A 23439-nucleotide genomic window follows, 5' to 3' on the forward strand; every position below is an offset into this window, starting at 1 on the left:
GTTTTGATTGTATGAGATCTTCTGTCAGAGTTAAGCATTCTGTGAGCACTATTCCACAAGTAGAAGTGTTTTTGATGTATTTGTGGGAGGAGGTGAACCCCACATCCTTCTAGTCTGTCACCCTGATCCAACTGCCCCTTCTTTATACCTTCAGTTGTAGAACATATTTTCTTCTGGATTCCAGTCTTTCTCACCACCAGTCGCTCTGTAAGTGCTTGGCATTGTGGTGTGCCTGAGGGAGAAGGTGGGCTCAGCACCTTTCTACTCTTGCATCTTGGCCACCTACCTCCAGAATTGTTCTGCTTGTCTATTCCTTAGCGCTACCTTTTCTTTCACCAGATGGCGCAGACCTTTGTTACTAAACACTTTGCCACACCCATTCCTTTTTGTCCAGTGGTAGCTTGCAGACCCACTTTTTTTTGTCATCATGGACTCCATGAACTTTTTATAGCATATGTGTCAGTGGACCCACTGATGTGACTTCAGCACCAATATTTGTAATGATACTTTAGTCCTTTTAAGATATATTCTAATGAGGTTTAGGTCCCGCGGAAGGAAGAAGGAAGTGGGTATTAAAAACTGAATTTCTTTTTCAGGAAACCTTTGAGAAGGCAAGCTTGAGTAGCAGCAGCAGTGGAGCAGGCAGCCTGAAAAGTGAGCTTTCAGAAAGCTCAGACCTGCCCCCTGAGGGCTTCCAGGCCCCCTGTGGGAAGGACGAAGACAGGGCCTGTGATGGAATCTTGTCAGATGATACCTTCAACCTGGAAAATATTGACAAAGGTATTTCTAGTGAAAGGGTTACAGCACGAACGCACTCTTGACTCCCTTCTGTTTCAAGATTCATTTACTTTTTATTTTTTATTAATGTGCAGATATATATTCAGAGCTCGATGATGAATTGGACATTTCGGATAACTCCAGCATCTCCAGTTCAAGCCCTTTGAAGGAATCTACATTCAGTAAGCCTTCTTTTTCTGTTTGTAGGGTTCCAGAAGGTAGTGGTTTGGGACTGGTACTCAGGAGTCAGGTAGTTGTCATCACACATATAACTGAGTGGTTTGCTTCCCAGGTGCAGTGTGCATTAATTAGGACATGTGTGTCTGTCACTCCTACAAAGCCCAGAGGCCAACAGCACTGTGGTCTTCCACTGCCTCCTGTCAAATGAATAGTTTCATTATTTCTTCCAGCAAATGCAGGTTCTAACTAGGGAGTGGAGATAACTTATTTGGAGACAGACTTAACAACCCAAGGAATAATGGAGGTGACCTTTTACGAGTCTGTTGATTGGAGGTTAGAAACCTGGAGAAGAAATTCATCTTGGTGTAGACTGTTTCATACAACTTTATTCACAGTAATGTAAAGGGATATATTATACTTAAAACTCTAAAGTAAAATAAATGTTTTAATTGTGTAGAATTACGGAAAAATGCTATGTAAATTCAGTAAAAATGAACCTTTACTCTTAATTTGAAACAGTAAAGAAAATAGTCAAGATACATTTAAATAAAGTGTAAAGAATTTTCCTTATAGAAAGATAGGATTCAGTTGACTCAACAAATCTCACTCAACAAATCTGAAACTGAAAGAAAAGACCAGCTAAAATAGTAAATGGAGACAGAAGAATGATTCTTTTAAAGAGTAAGTTGATGGAATATTAAAGAGAATAAGTCGAAATACTCTGAAATTGAATAAGTGTAAATAATCCCGTGTCATTGGTGACTATACTGTGAACATTTCGTAAAAGAAGGTTTAGGATGTTCTCTCTGAGCATCAGAATAAAAGCCTAAGAATTTTGTTTCATTCTTTGTCCCTTTCCAAAATTAATTGGTTCATCAAAATGGAGAATAGATGGTCTAGATTTTCTGGGACAGTCACGATTTCCAACACCCTGTTCTGTTTTCCCTATAAATTCCAGGCTGCTAAATAAAATATCTTGATTTCCAACTGGGAAAACATAAATATTTTGCAATAAGAATACTCATGCATTTAAGCATATGTAGCAAAACCTGGAAGCAATTAATCACTAACTGTTTTGAGATGAACTCGGGGTTGTCCATCCCGAGTGACAAGGACAAGGGATCGGTGGGGAAGTGAGGAAGGGAAAGCTGGACCTTTAATTTGCATGTGGTTACTTACCGCTGCTTGGCAAGGGATTTAGGATGATTCTGACATAAATACTTTATTGTACTTTGTTAGCTGAGAATAATAGAGTTTCTTTGTTTAGCACCTTTTCTTTAGGGATAGACTCTTAAAAAACCTGTCAAGTAAATAGTAATTTGCAACATTATATTTCAGCTGATGCTTTCCTAAGGAGGACAGTCTTCATAGTAGGTACAATTGCTTGAAATTTTTTTAAACAAATGAGCGAATAAATAAAACATTTGCAGCAGGAAAATGTGAAGTTATTTTTATTTTCTTGTTTCAGGCACTTTAAAGAGAAGTTTCAGTGCTTCAGGAGGAGAAAGACAATCCCAAACAAGGTAAGTATGTACACACTGACCTCCTGGAAATATTTTTATTTTTATTTTTAAAAATTTTTTAGATTTTATTTTATTGAGTTATAGTCAGTTTACAACGTTGTGTCAATTTCCAGTGTAGAGCACAATTTTCAGTTATACATGAACATACATACATTCATTGTCACATACTTTTTCACCATGAGCTACCCCAAGATCTTGTATATATTTCCCTGTGCTGTACAGTATAATCTTCTCTTGTTTATCTATTCTATATATACCTGTCAGTTTCTGTTTTTAGACTCTGCAGAGCTGAGGTTTTGATGGCTAGACTGATACCCGATAGCAGAGGCTACCATGGGCATGTGGTCCTGGAGGCTGTCGGAGCCCACCCTCCCAGAGCTGACTCTACCATGGAGCGTACTGGGAGGGGTACTAAGCTGGGGCCTGGGGTTTGATCTGGCTCTGTGATCCTCAGCCCCTCAGTCAGTCTCGCTGAGCTCAGGGAGGTAGGGCAGTTGTGCTTCCTGAGATCACTGGGGCCCCGGCTCCTTACGCCTTGTTTTTCCGCATCCCCAGGGTGTAGGTCTCACACTCATGGCGAATGTGTCAGAGGTGGACCGTGTCACAGCCACAACCCAGCTGGCAGGCAGTGGGATGTGGAAGTAGGGAAATGCCATTCCTTTTAGGGATGTGACCCAGATGTCGTTCCCTTCCCTTCTGGTCACAGACCAGGACTTAGTCACGTGAACACATTTAGCTGCAAGGGAGAATGAGGATAGTTGGGGCATTTGGTTCTAAAAGATTTTTATTTTGCAGCAACTTAGCACTTTCTGCCACAGTTGTCTCTTGGGCTAAGGACTAAAATGAAACTCTCTGATCTGGCCTTTTGCAAGTCCCTGGTGACCTTCACAAGAGCAGTTCAGTGGCCTTAGGTGAGGTTGGTGGGAGCAGAAGCCTGACTGGTGGTTTCTGTCAATTGCAGAGGCAGGGGTGAGGAGCAGGTTGGAGAAGGTGAGGTGTGAGCTGGACCGTGACCTGGTGGGGAGTGTTTGATGGGAACGGCCTTCTAGAATCAGGATGACTGTGGGTGAGTGGCCTGAGGGGAGACTGAAGATGGAGGGGAACTGAGCAGCTGGAGCCAGAGAGCAGGCCTGGGAAGGCAGGAGGGACAACACTTCATCTGTGTCTGAAGAAAGGGAGGCAAAGATAACACTCAGCTCAGGAGGCAAAGAAGAGGACGATTACGCTTGGTGGTTTCTAGTTATTACATGAAGTTCCAGGTCTGCTGCCAAGAGGATGACCTAGACTCAGGAGTATGGTCAACTAGGAAGAGCTGGTATTGAGGTGGCAGGAGACTGAGCAGGGACAGGTGGAAGGGCTGCCCGCAGCTCCAGGTCTGCGGTGCCAGTGCAGGCCGGGTCCGTGTCAGTGGTGGTGACAGCCCGCAGCCGTGGAGCTGCGGGTGATGCTGGCTGAGGCAGTGGCTGAGGGCCGGTGGCAAAAGGCTGAGGCTGTGGGTCTGCTTTACCAGTCGGGCTTTGTGGGTGCAGCAGGAGACCCTGACTCGGGCTGACCTGTGTAACAGGGGGCTTCATTAGAAGGCCATGGGGGACTCACAGAATTAGGAACCCACAGAATCAACCTGCCAAGGGGCAGGAGCCATGTTGGCCCTGGAAGCCTGTGGAGGAGTCACTCCTGGAAGAATTGTGAAGGCTGTGACCCTGGGCCGAACGGGCTCCCAGCTCATTTGTTCCGTCTCTCTGTCACCTCTCTTAGGATCCAATGCAAGAGAGTCGGGTTGGCCTGGCTTGGATCAGGCCCTGTCACTGCCGTGGGGAGGGCCGAGTCCCTTCAGGTCCCTCCAGGGGCTGTGTGCATGCCGAGCAGTCCAGATGGGGCCACAATCACTGCTAGGTTCGAGGGTGCTGGGAAGAGCATCATGGAAATGAATTTCAGGATGGAGGACCTGCCTGGCAAAGTCCCGAGGCCTTCAGTTAGGCGGCAAAGGAAGGTGCACGTGGAAAATCAATTCTGTTGAGTCAAAGATACCACCTCACTGATAACTTTATCTTTTCCAAGTGAGAGTCAGGAAGGGTTAGGGTGGAGCCTTTTTATTTCCTAAATCTTTTCCAGTGTTGCTAGTAGCAAAATCCAAAAAACGTATCAGAGTGTAAAATATCCCAGGTACGTCATCAAGGAATCCCGTAAGAGCCCACAGTGTTCTTCAGTGCGCCAGGGTGCGGAGAAGCAGTGGTTAGAAGACAGAGAGCAGTGGGGAGAGAAACAGTCCAGCCCCTCAAGGGAACCAGAATAAATGATGGTGGGGACATGGGCCTGGGTTAGAAGATCCCCCATCTCTGGGTACCCATCCCTGACCCAGCAGCTCCGCTTCCAGTTGCTGCAGACAAGGAAGCCACACACAGGAGCCTGGAACATGGGAGCTCTTGCTGGCTCAGCCCAGCAAGTAAGGGGACAGGAGTGGGAGATGTGAGCTTGGCCATGGAGCTGGGGGTCTGATCGGCACCGTGGAGTAGCTGTGTCCTCAACTCCGGCACCAGAGTTTCTGTACCTCGACCACGTTGTGAGTTCAGTAGACTTCTGTGAGCTGGTCTGTCTGCATGTGAGAAAGGGTTCCATGTCCTCCCCTAAAAGAATTCACAAGTGCACTGTGGAATCTAACTATTCCCTTTTAAGTTTTGTGATTATTTATATTTTTTAGAACATCTTCAAAAGACTTTTTTCTCTATTATTGGATACTTTACTCAGTGATACAAAGTTGCTTAAGTACATAGAAGGGATAGAAAACAAGTGTTTTAGTACAAAAATAAATTATGACATATGGGTGCATTCCCCAGTTAAGAGAATTTTTTATTAAGCTGGAAATTTTCAGTCAGGTGAATTTAGGAATCTTACCATTGCCAAATAATTCTAGTCCTTTTTACCTGAAAGGATGCATGGAAAGTTGTCTTATTTGCAAGAGTTCAGTTTTTGAAGTCCAACCCTTCAAAAACAAAAGAAACGTATGTAGTATGTATGTTAGAGCTTGAAATGGATTTTAAAAGCTCATCGTTATCTAAACATTTGTAGCAAATTGAATAAACTAGAATTAACAGAAAGTGGAAGTGTAATCTGCAGCTCATTGAAACGGGGACACGACAGAGTGGGCTTTAACTTGGGGTTAACGACCAAGTCAACAGTTGAGAAATGGCCCCAGTGTTGAGGCTGAAGAGTCAGAAGGCGTGTGCATACGCGAACCGGTGAAAAGAATCTGAGCTAAAGCTGCGCCATGTGTGGGCCAGTGTGACATCCATCACGGAGCACGGGCTGGTTTAAGGCACACTCTCGCCTCTCAGGGAACTCACAGTGTAGGGGAGACACAGGCAGACTTGACAAGAAAATACATGGCAAGAGATAGCCTATACTTCATACCAAATAAGAGGAGAGAAAGTGAATAACTTCTTGACTTCCTTCCAGGTTACCCCCAGAGCTTCTATGAATTAAAAGGAGACCACTCCAACATACATTTATAATTCTTTAAAAGGCATTAAATAAGGCTGAAGTTATTTGCAACCTAATTTGTTTAGAATTATCCTGGGTTTCTTGGTTTATTGGTATGAAACGTAAACCCCTCCCGCACTGTATTTAAAAGCTAAATGAAAAGTTAGAATCCAAAAGAAGATGGCAGAGCTACAAAATATAATAAAGATAAATGGAAAATAAAGCCTGTGGATACTTTTGGCTATTTTGTGCCACGTATTCAGTGGGAGATGAGTTATGATGAGACCCTGGGCAGCTCTCCCCTTTGAGGAGCCTCATTGGCTCCTAGGACAAGGGAGTTGGTCCCAATGAGAAGAAGCCACAGAGAGGAGCACACTTGATCTGAGCACAACTTCCAGGATTTAGAATTCAGTCTTGATTCAGGCTGAACAGTACAGAGAGAAAGTTTAAGCATATACGCTCAGCTTCGGTCATCTCAGATACCAGGAGCTAGATTTAAGCCAATTGCCTGCCAAAGAACCAAGGCACCTCCCTAGCCACTTGAGATAGACTCTCTTGAGCAAATGGACCAGGCAAACGGATACAACATTAGCAAATGGAACTAGGAAGGGGAACTCCTGCCTCCTCCGGGAAGTACTGGATTCTCAAGGCTGATGAAAGAAAAATTGATATTGAACTGGAAGGCACCCTGGTGATGCGATCCAAGACATTGTCAGTTGGTAAATTTTTTTCAGGAATATAATTAATGGCAAGGCCCGGAAAGAGGCTCCAGCTCTTAGAAGTCCATATTCCTTCTATGAACTATTTAGTAGAAGTCTCTTGAAACCAGAAAATGATTTCTTTGGGCTCCTTTTCTTGCCAGCCTCTTCCCAGATCTCAACTCTTCATCCCTAAATCACCAAAAGTACTGGAAGCCATACGCAAAGCTCAGGTATCGGATCAGTGGCAAGTGCCCCATTCCTTGGCTCTGGAACTGCAGCCATTCACTCATTCAAAGCAGAGTCTCCCAATCTCCATTCCCAGGGCTTCAGGTACTAAATGTCATGTACCAGGATGTCATGTAGCAGCCATTCCCAGAAGACCTGGAGATGTCAGTGTAGCTTTTCTAATAGTATATGAGTAGTCCATGGAAAACTTCCAGGTCACCTATGTTTCCTGACAATAAACAGGTCATTAAGTATTCACTCAGGATAATTTGCTTTTAGTTATGCCTTTGGTTTGCGAGAACAGAGATTTGATTTTACATCTTTATTCTTCACACGTGATTGCAGAGTTGTAAATAGTGTCCCTTGGGATACTCCTACAGATTTTTTCAATTTGAGTTGTCACCAAGTCGCTGATTTAACTACAGTCACTCATACTCTCTTGAGGGCTAACTGGTTAGCACTCCTAAAGATACAGAACCGTAAGATAACTTTATCTCCCTTACATTTAAGTTCCATCCATTAAGTAACAAAAGGCAGATGAAAATTAACTTAATGGTATGCTTCTTACAATATTGCTTTTAATGAATGCACGCAGATCTTGTGATGGTCTTTTTGAATAAATTTTCTTGAATGAGAATGGGAGAAATTACTTGGTTTCAACAGCTTCAAAGAGGTAAAATTCACACAAAATAAACTGCACTTATTTAAAGTGTGAAAATTGATGTTCTGAGTATATACATCCTGTGAAATCACAATTCAGATAGTGAACATATCCATCCAACAGTGTCCTGGTGCCCATTTGTCCCCTTTGCTCCTGCTCCTCACCCCTCACCCCAGGCAATCACTGGTCTGCTTGCTGCCCTGTGGATTGGTTTGTGTTTTAGAATTTAATATACATGGGATTATATAGTACGTACTGTCATTTGTCTGGACTTCTTGCAGTCAGGATGATTATTTTAAAATCTGTCTGTACTGTTTTGTGTATCAACAGTTCATTCCTTTTCACTGTTAAGTATTAGTCCATTGTGTGGATATGCCGTGGGTTGTTTATCCGTTCATCTGTTAATGGACATTTGAGTTCCGGTATTTGGCTATTACACATAAAGCTTCTATGAACGTTTGTGTTTGTATGGACATACACTTTTTTCCTTTGGGGTAAACACCTATAAGTGAAATGGCTGGGTCGTATGGTAGGTGTATGCTTAACTTTTTAAGAAACTCTCAAAGTACTTTCTAAAGCGGTTGTACCATTTTTACATTCCCAGTTTGAGAGATTTGAACTCACATGTTGAAGTTAATTATAGTATTTGTGGAAATCATCTCTTATTTTGATACGTACACCTCCAAAATTAGAAGAAGTTAAGAAGGAAAATGGAATTGACTTTTCATGGTCAAAGTCTTAATAAGCACAAAATATTATCTATTTTAAAATAATTATGTGGAATAAATATCCTTATTGTTAATGTTTACTTGATTTTTTATTTGCATATAGACAGAGTTAACCAAAAGCTGAGTTGATGTCTGTGTCAAGAAAAAAGCACTTAAAAGTTCAACAGTTAGGACTTTTTGAAATTTACAACTTTAATCATTTTCAATGATCTAAATGATGTAAAATTTCCTGCCTCAGTTTGCTGGGGGAAAATTACAAATGGGCTTGGTCTTTATCAGTTTCTGTCCTGGTTTTACAGTCTCACTTAGTTGATATATGTGTTGATAGTTCTAATTCAGTGTATCATAGCGCTTTATTTCAGTTTACAAGCAGTTATCCTATAGGGTAAAATGTGGTGATACACACAGAGGCTGCAGCCTCTTTAATACATGCACTCAAGTCCCAGTGAGCTTTGCTCACTGTGTTATGATCCTCTTAAGAACATCAGTTGATTCATCAATTAGTGCTTATTACCATGTGCTGGCAGAAACCAGACTATGGCTGGCCCATCTTCGCATTCCCCAGGTCACACATACTTGTCATTTAATAGATAAGTGACTGTTATCTTAGCATAAATTCTGTATCTCTCTCTGTAATATGACTAAAACCTTACCTACTGGCTTAAACCTACAGCCTTTGCCGTAGTCACAGGTTAAGACCTTTTTAAAGATCCTGTTGCTCAGGCAATAAGATTTTTCCATACATGTTTGCGTCCTGTTGCCAAGACAACAGGGTAGCGCGGGCAGGCTGGTTTGAGACTTGGGATAGTTGAGGTATCAGAGATGCCTGCGGTTCACAGCTTCTTTGGTAAATCAGGGTATGCATAACTGTATTCAAGGGTGTGTGCCTGACTCCAGGCTTTGTGTATAAAGATGACTGTGAACGTTTGTGTCCATCCAGTATCATACATGTGACTCGAAAGACCTTGTGTAACCTCAGGACCTTGGGATCTGGCCTCTCGGTAGCAGAAGCCTTGCTTATTTTGACTTGCTGCTGTTGTCTCCCCTCAACTCCTTTTTCATAACCCAGATCTAGTTTCATTTAAGTTGAATAAATACTTGCCAGAATTGACCTGGCCTATCCGCCAATGTCACAATCAAGCAGTTTTACAAAAACAATCTACTGTCAGTAAGACCGTTGTATTCCTTTTCTGTGACAGTTCTAAAATTCCCTGGCTTATTGCTTATTAGTTTCTAGCTGTCAGTGGAGGACAGGTGGAGAGCCACAGGAGTGCCATACCCCTTCCTGTAGTGGTACCAGCTCCATTAACGTTACAGGTGGACAAGAGGCCGTTACTGAGCCGGAGAAGGCAACTCTCCGTAGTGCCACTTCTCCACACGGGACGCGTTTATGAGCGTCACCACCTGAAGGAGACTCTCCTGCTGTAAAGCCCTAGTTAGCTCAGATGGTGCGGTTGCATCATCTTAATGTGTAAGCCACGTCTCTCATTTCATGAGGTTATATGTTTCTTCTTTTTATCAGTGTTAGTGTGTTGACTGCTTTACAAGATTGAATTAAATGATGTGCTGCACTCACAATGCATGTGAAAATATTTCCGTGGTTCGGAGAGATATTTGAAAGAATTTATGAGGTATCAAGTTCTAGATTCCATCTCCTTCATGACCAAGACTCCCCTGACAAGATAATTGTCCAGATAATTTACCTCCCATTGAATTAATCAATGCAAACTTGGTTTTAAACATTACAAAGCTAGTACCTCCAATTGCCACCTTACATGGAGTGGTCTGGGGTGGGAGTCGTAGGCTAACACTCATAGTCAGGGCTTCAGTTTCTGGTGTGGCTTATGAATTCTGCATGAAGTCGCACCAGATCTGGAAGAGAGTTGGAAGTGATGACCTTTCAGAATTTTTTTTAACCTTCCATTTCTCTGAAATTCTGTTTTATCAGTCTGAAGTGCTATTGGTCAATGCCCATTTCAAAGCTTTCAGAGGACACAAGCTTCATTATGATAAGCTTTTTCACCATAAGACGTTTCTGGAATGTCTTCTTTGTGTTAAACCATTTCTATCTTTTCTAGCTTGCATTGTCATGGAAACTACCCTCTACAGCCATAATGTTATATTGGACATAAACATTCAATCTGGTCCAGTCTAGAGGCAGACTGTCCTCAGGCTCTGCATAATTTCCATCTTTTGTCCACCCTTGTGGACCGAACAACTCTATAGTTAAAAGTTGTTCTTTCTGATTAAGAGTTTGATCTATTTTGAAATTACAGATGACTGTTTTCTTGTGATCTGTGATATAATTCTCAGAGATATGAACAGTTTTTCTGCTCGACCTGTGCAATCTTGTAACTTCCAAGATTATAGAAACTATTTCTTTTCACCACCCCATCTCCAGTGTCTAGCACACTGCCTACACACAGTGGGCGCTTACTAAATATTTTTGAATGAATGAATGCATGAATATGTGATGGTTATTTTTAAAGATTCCCTGAAGTTTCTTAAAGAGTAACTTAGAATTCTATGAAGGGTCAGCAAAGTTGAAAGCAACTCAGCCTAGCCAGAGAGGTCTATTTCACACATACCCAGTAGCACATTTTTTCTTAAACAAAGTATATTTTTAACTGAAGTACACTTGATTTACAATATCGTGTTAGTTTCAGCTGTACAGCATAGTGATTCAGTATTTTTGTGGGTTGTACTACTTCTCAAGTTATTGCAAGATAATATCTGTAATTCCCTGTGCTATACAATATGTCCTTGTTGTTTATTTTATACATAGAGGTTTGTATCTCTTAATTCCATTCCCTTAATTTACCCCTCCCCCTTCCTTTTCCGCTTTGGTAACCACTAGTATGTTTTCCATATGTGTGAGTCTGTTTCTGTTTTACATAAACGTTTATATTATATTTTAGATCCCACATAAAATGATAGCATACAGTATTTGTCCCTCTGTATCTGACTTATTTCATTAAGCATAATATTTTCCACATCCATGCATGTTACTGCAAGTGGCAGAATTTCATTCTTTTTTATGGCTGAGTAATAATCATATATGTGAATACACACACACACACACACACACACTCCCCATATCTTCTTTATCCATTCATCTGTTGATGGATTGCTTGGCTATTGTAAATAGTGTTCCTTTCAACATTGGGATGCATGTATCTTTTCAATTTTTTTTTTTCTGGATACATACCCAAGAATGGAACTGTTGTATCATATGGTAGTTCTATTTTTAGCTTTTTGAGGAACCTCCATACTGTTTCCCATAGGGGCTGCACCAATTTACATTCCTATAAACAGTTATGAAGGTTCCCTTTTCTCCACATCCTGTCCAACATTTGTTATTTGTAGACTTTTTGATAATGGCCATTCTGATAGGTGCGAGGTGATACCTCATGGTAGTTTTGATTTGCATTTCTTTGTTGATTAACAGTGTTGAGCATCTGTTCATGTGCCTGTTGGCCATCTGAATATCTCCTTAGGAAAAATGTCTATTCTGGTCTCTTCCCATTTTTAATTGGGTTGTTTGTGCTTTTTAAAAAATACTGAGTATTAACGAGCTTTTTGTATATTTTGGATATTAACCTGTTGTTGGTCATATCATTTGCAAATATTTTCTCCCATTTCATAGGCTGTCTTTTCATTTTGTCTGTCTGTGGTTTCCTTTGCTGTACAAAAGCATTCAAGTTTGATAATGTTCCTTGTTTATTTTTACTTTTCTTTGTTTTGCCTTAGGAGACAGATCCAAAAAGATATTGCTACAATTTATGTCAAAGGGTATTCTGCCTATGTTCTCTTCTAGGAATTTTTTGGTACCATGTCTTATATTTAGGTCTTTAAGTCACTTTGAGTTTATTTTTATACATGGTCTGGGGGACTGTTCTAATTTCATTCTTTTACATGTAGCTGTCCAGTTTTCCCAGCACTACTCTTTTCTCAATTGTGGATTTATTTATGGGCTCTCTATTCTGTTCCATTGAGCTATATGTCTGTCTTTGTGCTAATTCCAGGCTGTTTTGATTACTGAAGTTTCGTAGTATTGTCTGAAGTCTAGGAGGATTATGCCTCCAGCTTTCTTCTTTTTCCTCAGGATTGTGTTGATAGTTCTGGGTCTTTTGTGATTCCACGTAAATTTTAGGTTTATTTGTTCTAGTTCTGTGAAATACGTTCTGAGTATTTCAATAGGGATCACAGTAAATATGTAGAGTGCTTTGGGTAGTATGGCCCTTAGACAATATTAATTCTTCCAATCTGAGAACATAGGATATCTTTCCATTTCTTTGTATCATCTTGCATTTCCTTTATCAGTGCTTTATGGTTTTTAGCATATAGGTCTTTCACGTCCTTGGTTAAGTTTATACCTAGCTATTTTATTCTATTTTATAATCTGGTGTGATTTTATTTTATTTTTATTGAAATACAGTCAATTACAATGTGAATCTCTGGTGTACAGGACAATGTCCCAGTCATGCATATACGTACATATATTCATTTTAATTTTTTTCCATTAAGCGTTATTACAAGATATTGAACATAGTTCCCTGTGCTATACAAAAGAAACTTTTTAAAAGTGTATTTTTATATACAGTGGCTAGCATTTGTAAATCTCAAACCCTCAAATTTATCCCTTCCCACCCCCTTTCCCAAGTAACCATAAGATTGTTTACTAAGTCTGCCAGTCTGTTTCTGTTTTGTAGATGAGTTCGTAGTGTCCTTTTTTCTCTTTTTTTGTTTAGATTCCACATATAAGTAATATCATACAGTATTTTTCTTTTCTCTTTCTGGCTTACTTCACTTAGAATGATGATCTCTAGGTCCATCCATGTTGTTGCAAATGGCATTATTTTATTCTTTTTTATTGCAGAGTAGTATTTCATTGCGTAAATATACCACAACTTCGTTATCTGGTCATCTGTTGACGGACATTTAGGTTGCTTCCATGTCTTGACTGTTGTATACAGTGCTGCTATGAACATTGGGGTGCATGTATCTTTTTGCATTAGAGTTCCCTCCAGATATATACTCTGGTGAGATTTTAAACGGTATTCTTTTGTCACTTTCTCTTTCTGCTATTTTATTGTCAGTGTAAAGAAGCACAACAGATTTCTGTGTGTTAATCTTGTACCTCGCTGCATCGCTGAATTCATTTGTTCTAAAGATTTTTGTGTGGTGTCTTTAGGTTTCTCTGTATAGAGTACCATGTCACCCACAAATAGTGACAGCTTTACCCCTTTCCTTCCAATTTGGATACATTTGTTTCTTTTTCTTGTCTGATTGATGTGGCAAGGACTTTAAATGCTATGTTGTGTAGAAGTGATGAGAATGGGCATCCTCGTCTTGTTCCTTGAATTTAGTGATAGGCTTTCAACTTTTCTCCGTTGAGTGTAGTGTTGACTCTGGGTTTGTTGTAAATGGCTTTTTATTATGTTGAGATTTGTTCCCTCTATACCTACTTTGGTGAGAGTTGTCATCAGTGGATGTTGAATTTTATCAAATGCTTTTTTTGCATCTATTGAGATGATCATGTGTTTTTTGTCTTTTGTTAATGTGCTGTATCACATTGATTGATTTGTGTATGTTGAACCATCCTGGGAATGAATCCAACTTGATCATGGTGTATGATCCTCTTTCTGTTGGATTCAGTTTGCTAATATTTTGTTGAGGATTTTTGTATCTATATTCATAAAAAAATACTGGCCTATAATTTTCTTTCTTTTTGTAGTCTTTGGTTTTAGTATCAGAATGATGGTGGCTTCATGGCATGACTTTGGGAGTGTTCCCTCCTCTTCAATCTTTTGGAAAAGTTTCAGAAGGATAAATATAAGTTCTTCTTTGTTTATTTGGTAGAATTTCCCAGTGAAGCTGTTCGGCCCTGGATTTTGTTTTCAGGGAGTTTTGTTTTTATTACAGATTGTATTTCACTTCTACTGATTGGTCTATTCAAATTAATCTGTTTCTCTTTGACTCAGTTTTGGCAGGCTGTTTCTAAAAACTTACCCATTTCTTCTAGGTTGTCTAATTTGTTGGCATGTAACTATTCGTAGTATTCTCTTACAGTTTTTTTTTTTTCCTATTTCTGTGGTATCAGTTGTTGTTTCTCCTCTTTCATTTCTTATTTTATTTGGGTCCTCTCCCTTTTCTCCTAGATGAGCTGGTCTAGAGGCTTGTTGATTTGGCTTAGCTTTTCAAAAGCCCAGCTCTTGATTTTATTGACCCTTTCTATTTTTTTTAATCTCTATTTTGTTTATTTCCTCTCTGATCTTTACTATTTCCTTCCTTCTACTGACTTTGGGTTTTGTTTGTTTTTCTTTTTCTAATTCTTTTACATGGTATGTTAGGTGGTTTGTTTGAGATTTTTCCTTTTTCCTTGTGGAAATCCTATATTACTATGAACTTCCCTCTTAGAACTGCTTTTGCTACATCCCATAGATTTTGTGAGGTTGTGTTTCGTTGTCATTTGTCTTGTGGTATTTTCTGATTTCTTCTTTGATTTCAACATTGACCCATTGGTTTTGTAGTAGAATGCTGTCTAGTGTCTATGTGCTCATTTTTTGCCCTTGTCTTTCTTTCTGTGGTTGATTTCTAGTTTCATACTGTCATGGTCAGAAAAGATGCTTGCAATTTCTATCCTCTTAAATTTGTTGAGGCTTATTTTGTCACCTAGTATATTTGGTATATTCTAGAGAATGTTCCATGCAGTCTTGAAAAGAATGTGTATTCTGGGCTTTTTTGGACATAGTGCCCTGAAGATATCAGTTAAGTCCAACTGGCTTATTTTGTCCTTTAGGACCTCTGTTGCCTTATTGATTTTATGTCTGGAAGGTCTGTCTGTTGATGTCAGTGGGGTGTTAAAGTCTTCTATTACTGTTTTCTTGTCAGTTTCTCCCTTTATGTGTGTCAGTATTTGTTTTTAGTATTTGTATTTGGATGTTCTTAAATTGGGTCTATATATCATAACAAGTATAATATCCTCTTCTTTTATTGACCCCTTACCATTGTATAATATCCTTCTTTGCCTTTCTTTATGAACTTTGTTTTAAAGCCTGTTTTGTCTGATAAAAGTATCGCTTCCTTCACTGTCTTGTAGTTTCCATTTGCATGAAATATCTCTTTCCCTACCCTCACTTTCCATCTGTATGGTTTTCACCCTGAAGTGAGTCCCTTGTAGGCAGCATATTGTTGGTCCTTTTTTTTTTTTTAAATCTGATCTGCCGCTGTATATTTTTTGATTGAAGCATTTAATCCATTGACATTATAGTAATTGTTGATAGGTATGTGCTTTTGTCATTTTAAACCCTGTTTTCTATTTGATTTTGTAGTTCTTCTTTCATCATTTCTTCTTTTTGCTTTTCCTCTTATGGTTTGATGGTTTCCTTTTGTATTATGCTTGAGTTCCTTTCTTTTTGGTTTTTGTGAATCTTCTGTATGTTTTCAGTTAGTGGTTACCCTGGTTTTCAAGTATGTTGACCCATAACTGTATCTACTTTTTTTAAACTGGTGGTCATGTGAGTTCAAACACATTCTAAAAGATCTACATTTTTACCACCCTATACCCAAATTTTATATTTTGGTATCCTAGTTTACATATTCATGTTTATCCTTTTGCTGTTAATTGTAGTTATAACTGCTTTCACAAAATTTTTATTTTTTTAAAGCTATGTACTCTCTTATTTAAGTATCATCAATTGTTTTATTTATTTGCCTTCCCTATTGTGATATTCCTTTTCCTGTGGATTCTTGCATCTTTTCCATTTAGAAATGACCCTTCAACTTTTTTTTTTTTTAGGGTAGGTTTAGTATTGCTGAATTCTTATAGTTTTTGCTTGTCTGAGAAGTTTTTAATTTCTCCTTCTATTCTAAATTGATAATCTTGCTGGGTAGAGTATCCTAGGTTGCAGGTTTTTCCCTTTCAGTACATTAGATATATTGTGCCACTCTCTTCTGACCTGCAGATTTTCTATAGAGAATTAGCTGACAGTCTTATGGGGATTCCCTTGTATATGACTGTTTTTCTCTTGCTACACTTAGAATACTCTGTTTTTAACTTTTGCCATTTTAGTTATGCTATGTCTTGGTGTGGGTCTGTTTTGTTTCATCTTGTTTGGGACTCTGTGTGCTCCTGTACCTAAATATCTGTTCACTTTTTTAGTTTTCAGCTATAAGTTCCTCAAGTATTTTTTGATCCCCTTCTCTCTCTCTCTCTTCCTTCTGGAACCTGTATAATGTGAAAGTTAGAATGCTTAATTTTATACTAGAGATCTGTTAAATTACACTCTTTTTTAAAATGTGTTTTTCTTCCTGCTGTCTGATTCAATGATTTCCATTATTCTGTCTTCCAGATCATTTATGTGTTCTTCTGTATCACTAAGTCTGTTATTTATTTCTTCTAGTGTGTTTTTTATTTAAGCTATTGAGTCATTCATTTCTGATTGGGTCTTTTTTATATTTTCTAATTTCTTGTTAAAATGTTCAGTGTTGAGATCAATTATTTTCCTTTATTCAGTTAACTTTTTTATTACCTATGTATGAATTCTTTATCTGGTTAAGTGTTTATTTCTGTTTCATTACTTATTTTCAGGGGGTTCCTTTTGCTTTTTAATCAAGAGTACTTCCTCTGACTTTTTATTTTGCTTAACTTTCTCTCTGCCTCTATAAACTGAAATGAGACAGTTATCCGCTGCAGTCTTGAAATGGGTGTTCTTATGTGGGACCATCCCCATGCAAACTGCATGTGCCCAGGGCCTTTTGCGGAAGAGCTGGATTTGATGTTGCAACTCACCCCTTTCCTGAGGGTGTATTGGTAGCTATCACCTTGGTAGGGGGTGGGGCTGGAGATGGAGGAGCTAGAGCTGGCACCAGATCTGAGGTAGGACTTCCTCTTGGCTCAGTGGCCATCACTGCCCTGTTAGGGGTGGGGTCTGCTCCCAAGTTGCTGGAGCAGAAGTCCCAAGAGTCAAGCTCAAGCTGGCTCTGTTCCTATAAGTGTGTTTTTTTCCCTCCTCCCTGTGCCGGCCCTTTGCCCCAGAGGAGTGGAGAGCTGAAGCAGATGTGGTCCATATATGGACAGAGGTTCAATGCACTGCTTGTGTAGGCATCTGCCACTCCACTCACATACTTGATGCACCTTTGTTGTATTGCATTAAATTAAAGTATGGTTCTCATAACTTGTCAGGGCGTAGATGGTTCTTCTTTCATTACAAAAAAAAAAAAAAAAAAACTAATAAGAAATTGGCTCTACCAGTCTGAAAAGGCTCCAAACTGTATGATTCCAACCAAATGACATTCTGGAAAAGGCACAGCTACAGAAACAGTAAAAAGATCGTGGTTTCCAGGGGTTTGGGGAGAGGGAGGGAGGGAGGGAGGAATGAATAGATGGAGCACAAGGGATTTTTAGGGCAATGAAATTATTCTGTATGATACTACAGTGGTGGCTACATGTGATTATGCATTTGTCAAAGCCCATAGAATGTACAACAAGAGTGAACCCTAATGTAAACTATGGACTTTGGTTGATAATAATGTGCCCATGTTCATTCATCGACTGTACCAAATATGCTACACTGATGAGGGATGTTGAGGGAAGGGGAGTATATACGTGTGGGTGGGAAGGGCTATGTGTGAGCTCTGTATTTTGTTCAATTCTGCTGTGAACCTGAAACTGCTCTAAAAGAATAAAGTCTGTTAAAATTTTTAAAAAGAAAAATAAATTGACTTGATTACAGTAGAGAAAAAAACAAGGTTGAAGTTTATTCATGGCTCCCCTTCATAGGGTCTAATGCCTCTTCCACTAGGCGGAAGGCGCTGAGACCAAGTTGCAAAATGATCAGGATATCGAGAATTTTAGGGTAGGGCAAGTGAGTGATGTTAATAACACTGGGAAATTAAGGAAAAATATAGTCATCTTAAATGCAAAACTCATCTCATTTTATAGGAATAGTGATAATTTCTTCTTCAAGACAGCAGGACTAAAGCATGGAAAATATTCCATGTAAAATTTTAAATGTCATTTCTTTCTAATACAGAATAAGTTGTTTTGATTTTAAATGTGACAAGACAGTCACTCAAGGGTAGTAAGGTTGAGGCTCAGAATCATTCTTAGAGCTTATGAACAACTGTGGCAGGAAAAGGCCTTGGTCATAGAATGTCTGCTCTGCTCTGGTTTCAGATATCTTTATTTTCGCTCTTTATTGAACTCTTGAGAGCAGCCTCAGGGAAAGGTACCTTTATGTTCACACGTGAACCATAGTGGGGTATATAGGTTTTCAGTAGATGTTAGTCAAAATCCAAGTCGAATAAATCCTTCTAATTCTGTTTTCAGAGACTTCACTGGTGGAATCGGATCAAGACCGAGACCAGGTAATTTAGTGTTGGCGGCAGTAAGATCATCCATACCTCCCTGAAATTCAATGTATTGCATGTTGAAGTCTCATATCTTTCCCCCTTTTATTTCTTCAGCTTTGCTGCCTCTTGACCTGCTTCTGCAAGTGCCACCCCTCATGCTCAGGGCCCACGTTAAGGAGCTAGAGGCCGAGGTAGCGACAGGGTGGCAGGCCCACAGCCTCCCCGCTGTGCTTCTTCGCAGTCTCAGACACCATGGTAGTACCCGTTAGGTCAAGTTGGTGTCAGATACACGTGGGTGGACAAGGATGATGGTTGGGCCCGAAATGTCTGAATGATGCTTGGGAGGTAATTTTACTACAAACAGCAGGAGAGTTTTGTTTCGTTTTCCACCATTATTAGTTTGGCAAGTTAACAGAGTCAAAATGCTTTCTGTGTTCACTTATTTGATGAGCTAGTGTGAGTTGTTTTTCTAAAAGCTGCATTTTTGCTTTGGTAGGAATGTTAGCCAGTTGAATTTTGAGGCTGACAGTGCATACCTACTAACAAAAAGTAGTAATTGTGTTTTATATACATACTTATGTGAGCCCTACACCTAATGATACAAGAGAGTAAAGCGTATCTTTTTCTTATCTCCTTTACTCTGACACAGATAGTTCTTTACAGTTAGTAAATTTGATTAAAACAATATTATATATTGTTTCTCAAGGAATGTAAAAATTATGGATTCTTAAAATATAAAATTTTACAGTAATGGTTTGAGAAAAAAAGTATGTGAATTAATATTTCTAATTTCTGTTAAAGAGGACCAAAGTTCAACAGTAATAGTAAGTTTTTAGCTAAACCTGGACAATTCAGGGAAAAAAATTAGTGATTGTGCTTTAAACATATATATGAGTGTATGACTCTCAAGTATAACATTCTATTTTACTACTTTGGTTAATTCAGAATTATTTCTGGGTACTGTTTTCACTTTGGCTTCCTTAATTCACATTTTTTTTGTAGAGTTAACAGGTATAGTGAACATAGGAGATGTGAATTGATTTACTGTAATATTAGTCCGTATCTCCACATTTATTAAATGTGCTTTGGAAGAGTTACTGACAGTTTGGGGCCATTTACACCATCAGCATAGATGCGAAAAAAAGATGGCTTTGTTATTAAGATGTTCAAAACTATCTGTTGACCATGCTCTACACCTGCTATTTTGGCATAAGGTAAGTTCATAACATAATCATGAAGCTAAAATGATTGTTGATCGGCTTTATAATAGTGAGAACAGAACACATACATAGATAAGCAATTTCAAGTTCTGTTGTGATTCCTAATAGAAATTACTTTTCCTGAAGGGAGTGTTGGGTTTGAGACTTCGCTTGATGTCAGCGATCTCTGGATATTTAAACAAACCATTTAGCATAGTTCACATGTAATATATTTCTTAGACCTACAGTTTGTTATACTGTCTAATTTTTTAAAATTTACCGATTCATGTATTTTTTATTTAAAATGATATATAAATATATAATATATATTTTATATATTATATATATATAGCATCTTAATTGTTGTCAGTGAATGCTAAAGTTTCCCTATAAAGAATGATTAGTTTCTATTAATACTGGAGAACACACTGTAATGCATGTGGGAAAATTTGGGTTACTACCTATGAGTTATCTCACTTTCAAGTAAAAAACCCAAAATCTTTGTTTTCTTTCTTCTTAATGCAAAATGGTTTTTCTCCATATTGTAGAAGTCATACATTTTTAAATGCTGCAGGTAAACTTGGACTATTGATTACTTTATCAAGTCATAAAAAACTGGTACCAGCCCCTTCCACTTCGATTACCTCATCTGCAAACCAGGCTTCATTCCATTATGCATAACCAACAGCTAGGGTCGTGTATTGCCTGAATGTTCTGGGGGGAAAAAAAGTGTTGGGGAGGAGAGAATTTTGTCAAAACCTGGGCATGCTCCCAAGACTGTATCTAGTGCATGAGCATCATTTTCCGTGTGAACAAAGGTGGGAACTGTTATCTTAGAGGCCAGGTGGCTGTGTTGGAATGTGATCTTGCCTGTGTTGACTTGTAAATGCGCACTTCTGGCTCACGCTGTGGTGATACAGCAGCACTTTGTGCACCGCCAAACTCCCATAGCTTGGTTAGCTTTTGCATCTGTAGCGCTGAACGTCGTATTTTCCCACCACAATGTTTTCTCCTGGAGAATTCTGAGCTTCTTCAAGAGAACTGACTTTCAGAGAAAAAAGGTTCCCTCTAGTAGGAATAATGGGAGCCAGTACGACTCTGTTAGTGGTGGTAGCATGTCCCAGGAACAACTAGGCCCGGGAGGGGCCAGGCGATATGAACTAAACCAAATGCATATGTTCTTTTTTGATCACAAATTCAGGGGGGAAGAAAACTGTCTGTAAAACATTTCCCCAAAACTGAACTTAATTTTTATATTGAGGCCCTATTTCACACATCAGAAAACATAATCAGCTAGCCTACAGGCACATCCCAGCCCACATTTCCATTCGGGCCTGTGTCCCCTTTACATGAAGGCAAGACCTCTGTAGGACTTACTCTGTAGGACTTACTCTGTCCATTCACCTTCCCAGGGCCTGGGAGGGCTGGCCTGTTCTTCCCCACCTCTCCAGACGTGGAGATGTGAGAGCTGAGCAGAGCCCCGCTGCTCTGACACCCCAGGAAGCTGTCTTTACTGCCCTGTTCCATCCCGTGTCATATGGCACAGGGCACTTCTGCATGGCTGACCCCCCAGAGTTCCCTGTGGGGACCAGGCCCCCAGACTTACCACTCTTGAACCCTCAGACTTAGAGAGAATTCCATCAGCCACTCTCCCCTTCTCACTGCCCCCACCCCAGGCTTGACCCAAAGTGAGCTGGAACTTGAATCTTTTCTGAGACTCTTCTTCTCCTTGTTCCCTCATCCTCCCTCCTCAGAGAAGCTTTCTCTTACCCAGAAGGGGCAGGAAGAAGAGTTTGTTCAGCTGTAAGTCTCTTGACTCTCTCTGCCTTTTGCTTAGACATTGCTTTTTAAAGCCCAGGAATGTACCCTCTCTGTTCCCTGGCTCCTCTCTGCCTCCCCGTCTTGGGGCGGTGCTGGCCTCACGCTCTGCTTCTTGATGATGGGAGTCTCCTGAGGGCAGAAGTGAGTGTGGGAAATGATACAGCAGTGAACGCTCCACACAGCATCTTGCCATGTGTATTAGGTAGTCATTTTAAGGGACTTAGCAACTTTAAAAATGCTCAGATGATATATTTTGAAAAAAAATAATGAAAGACAGAGTTTGGAACTGGAGGAAACCCTAATCCGTACACACGCACAGATTCAGCCCGTTGTATAAAGGTGATTCCGCCAGAATTCAAGATTGAAGGGCCTCAAAGCAGCCTTGCTTCTTTGGCCTTTAAACAGCTTGTTCCTGAGGCTGGAATGAAAGGAGGTGTTACTCCCAAAGGGGCAGGGAAAAGACCCCAGTTCTTGTCTTACTTGAAAGATAGGAATACAGACGGTAGATGGTGCTTTGTGCAGAAAAGATTGTAAAGGATTTATTTAGGGAAGGGAAAGTACACCCCTAAGAACGGGAGGCGGGCTGATCCAAGGGCAGAGAGCAATGATCTTTTCCTTCCTCTTTTACCCTCGCTTAGCAGTGGTCTTTTGATTGACAGCTCTTGCCCCTGGAATGCCCAGTCATGTTTGTCCCCTTTGCACATGTACCCATGATGCACACAGAGAAACCCATGGGGGGCCTAAACTGTAGTGCTAATTATATTACAGTGAGCAGTGGGTCATGTCAGGTTAGGTCCTTGTCACTACCATGCAGTTACACCATTGGGTTCTAACCGGTTCCTTGCTGGCACTCATTTAGAGGAAGTAAAACCCCTTTATGCTGGAGGTGGGCATAACACCATCTTCTGGACCATCCTCCTCCTCCCCACCCATCTGCCCGGTGCCCCCACTTGTCTAGATACCTAACGGAAGGGCTGAGGCTTTGATGCAGCTTCCTGCCATCCCATGGGAAGTTCTGCCAGGGAGTGGGTAGTGGGGGCACTGGGCCCAGACTGTCGAGTCTCTTGCTTATCATTTCTCCCTATTGTGGAGCTTTCTGGTGGTCCGTGTTGGGAAGGATTCCATGCCACCCCCACCTCCACTCCCGCCATCATCTCTCTCACTTCCTCCCCACTCTCCTCCAAGAGAGTTGTTCTCTCAGTGACTCAGGTCAGAGCTTCAGCCCCTCCTGGGCTTCTGCTCCCCACAGTCACCCCATGCTACTCCACGCGGGCCTGGCTTCGGCTCCAGCCTCTTCTCATGAGATCATCCCTCCTGACATCACCATCTCATATGGCCCCTGACTACCCCTTCAGCTTACCCAGGACTGTACCTCTCCATGGTCCTGAACGCAGGACAGACTGGGCACTTGGCTGACTCCTGTCCTTTGCTGGAACTTCCTCTCACTCAGAAGCTGCCACTCAAATATACCTTCCCTCACACCAAACCCCAGTCATATGCCTATTGAAATCGTACTCATTCTTCACGGTCTTCTTAAATGGGACTTTGGCATCAACTCTCTGTCCCCCATCCTGTGGTTCTCCGGGTGGACATCCCAAGAACCCCTTGTGAGTTCAGTGTTCTTGGTCTAACATCTGGTGCCTTCCACACTGTTGTGCAGAGATTGACTGCTGAGCATTTGTAGATTTAAACTACAGTTGAGTTCCTTTATTGCATTTTACAAAAGGAAAGGAAAGAGGCCAGAGCAAATCTGTTCGCCATCCTTAAGTTTACAAGGTTGTACTGTCTTTC

The 23439-nt window shown here is 40.3% G+C and overlaps 1 protein-coding gene across 4 annotated transcripts in view; it reads left to right on the forward strand.

Moving 5' to 3' along the window:
• NEK10 (NIMA related kinase 10) overlaps positions 1 to 23439 on the forward strand; it is a 177918-nt gene that overhangs the window by 125803 nt on the left and 28676 nt on the right. For 2 of the 4 annotated variants that reach the window (XM_031469795.2, XM_064496827.1), the window contains exons 27-31: positions 597 to 780; positions 873 to 959; positions 2426 to 2480; positions 18606 to 18643; positions 18743 to 18883. In XM_031469795.2, the coding sequence (XP_031325655.2) occupies positions 597 to 780; positions 873 to 959; positions 2426 to 2480; positions 18606 to 18643; positions 18743 to 18883 (505 nt within the window). The remainder of the gene's footprint in view (positions 1 to 596; positions 781 to 872; positions 960 to 2425; positions 2481 to 18605; positions 18644 to 18742; positions 18884 to 23439) is intronic. The other 2 variants (XM_031469796.2, XM_064496828.1) reach the window with 2 other exon arrangements.

This window comes from Camelus dromedarius, chromosome 17, assembly GCF_036321535.1.
Source record: "Camelus dromedarius isolate mCamDro1 chromosome 17, mCamDro1.pat, whole genome shotgun sequence".
In the NCBI taxonomy this organism is placed as follows: domain Eukaryota; kingdom Metazoa; phylum Chordata; class Mammalia; order Artiodactyla; family Camelidae; genus Camelus; species Camelus dromedarius.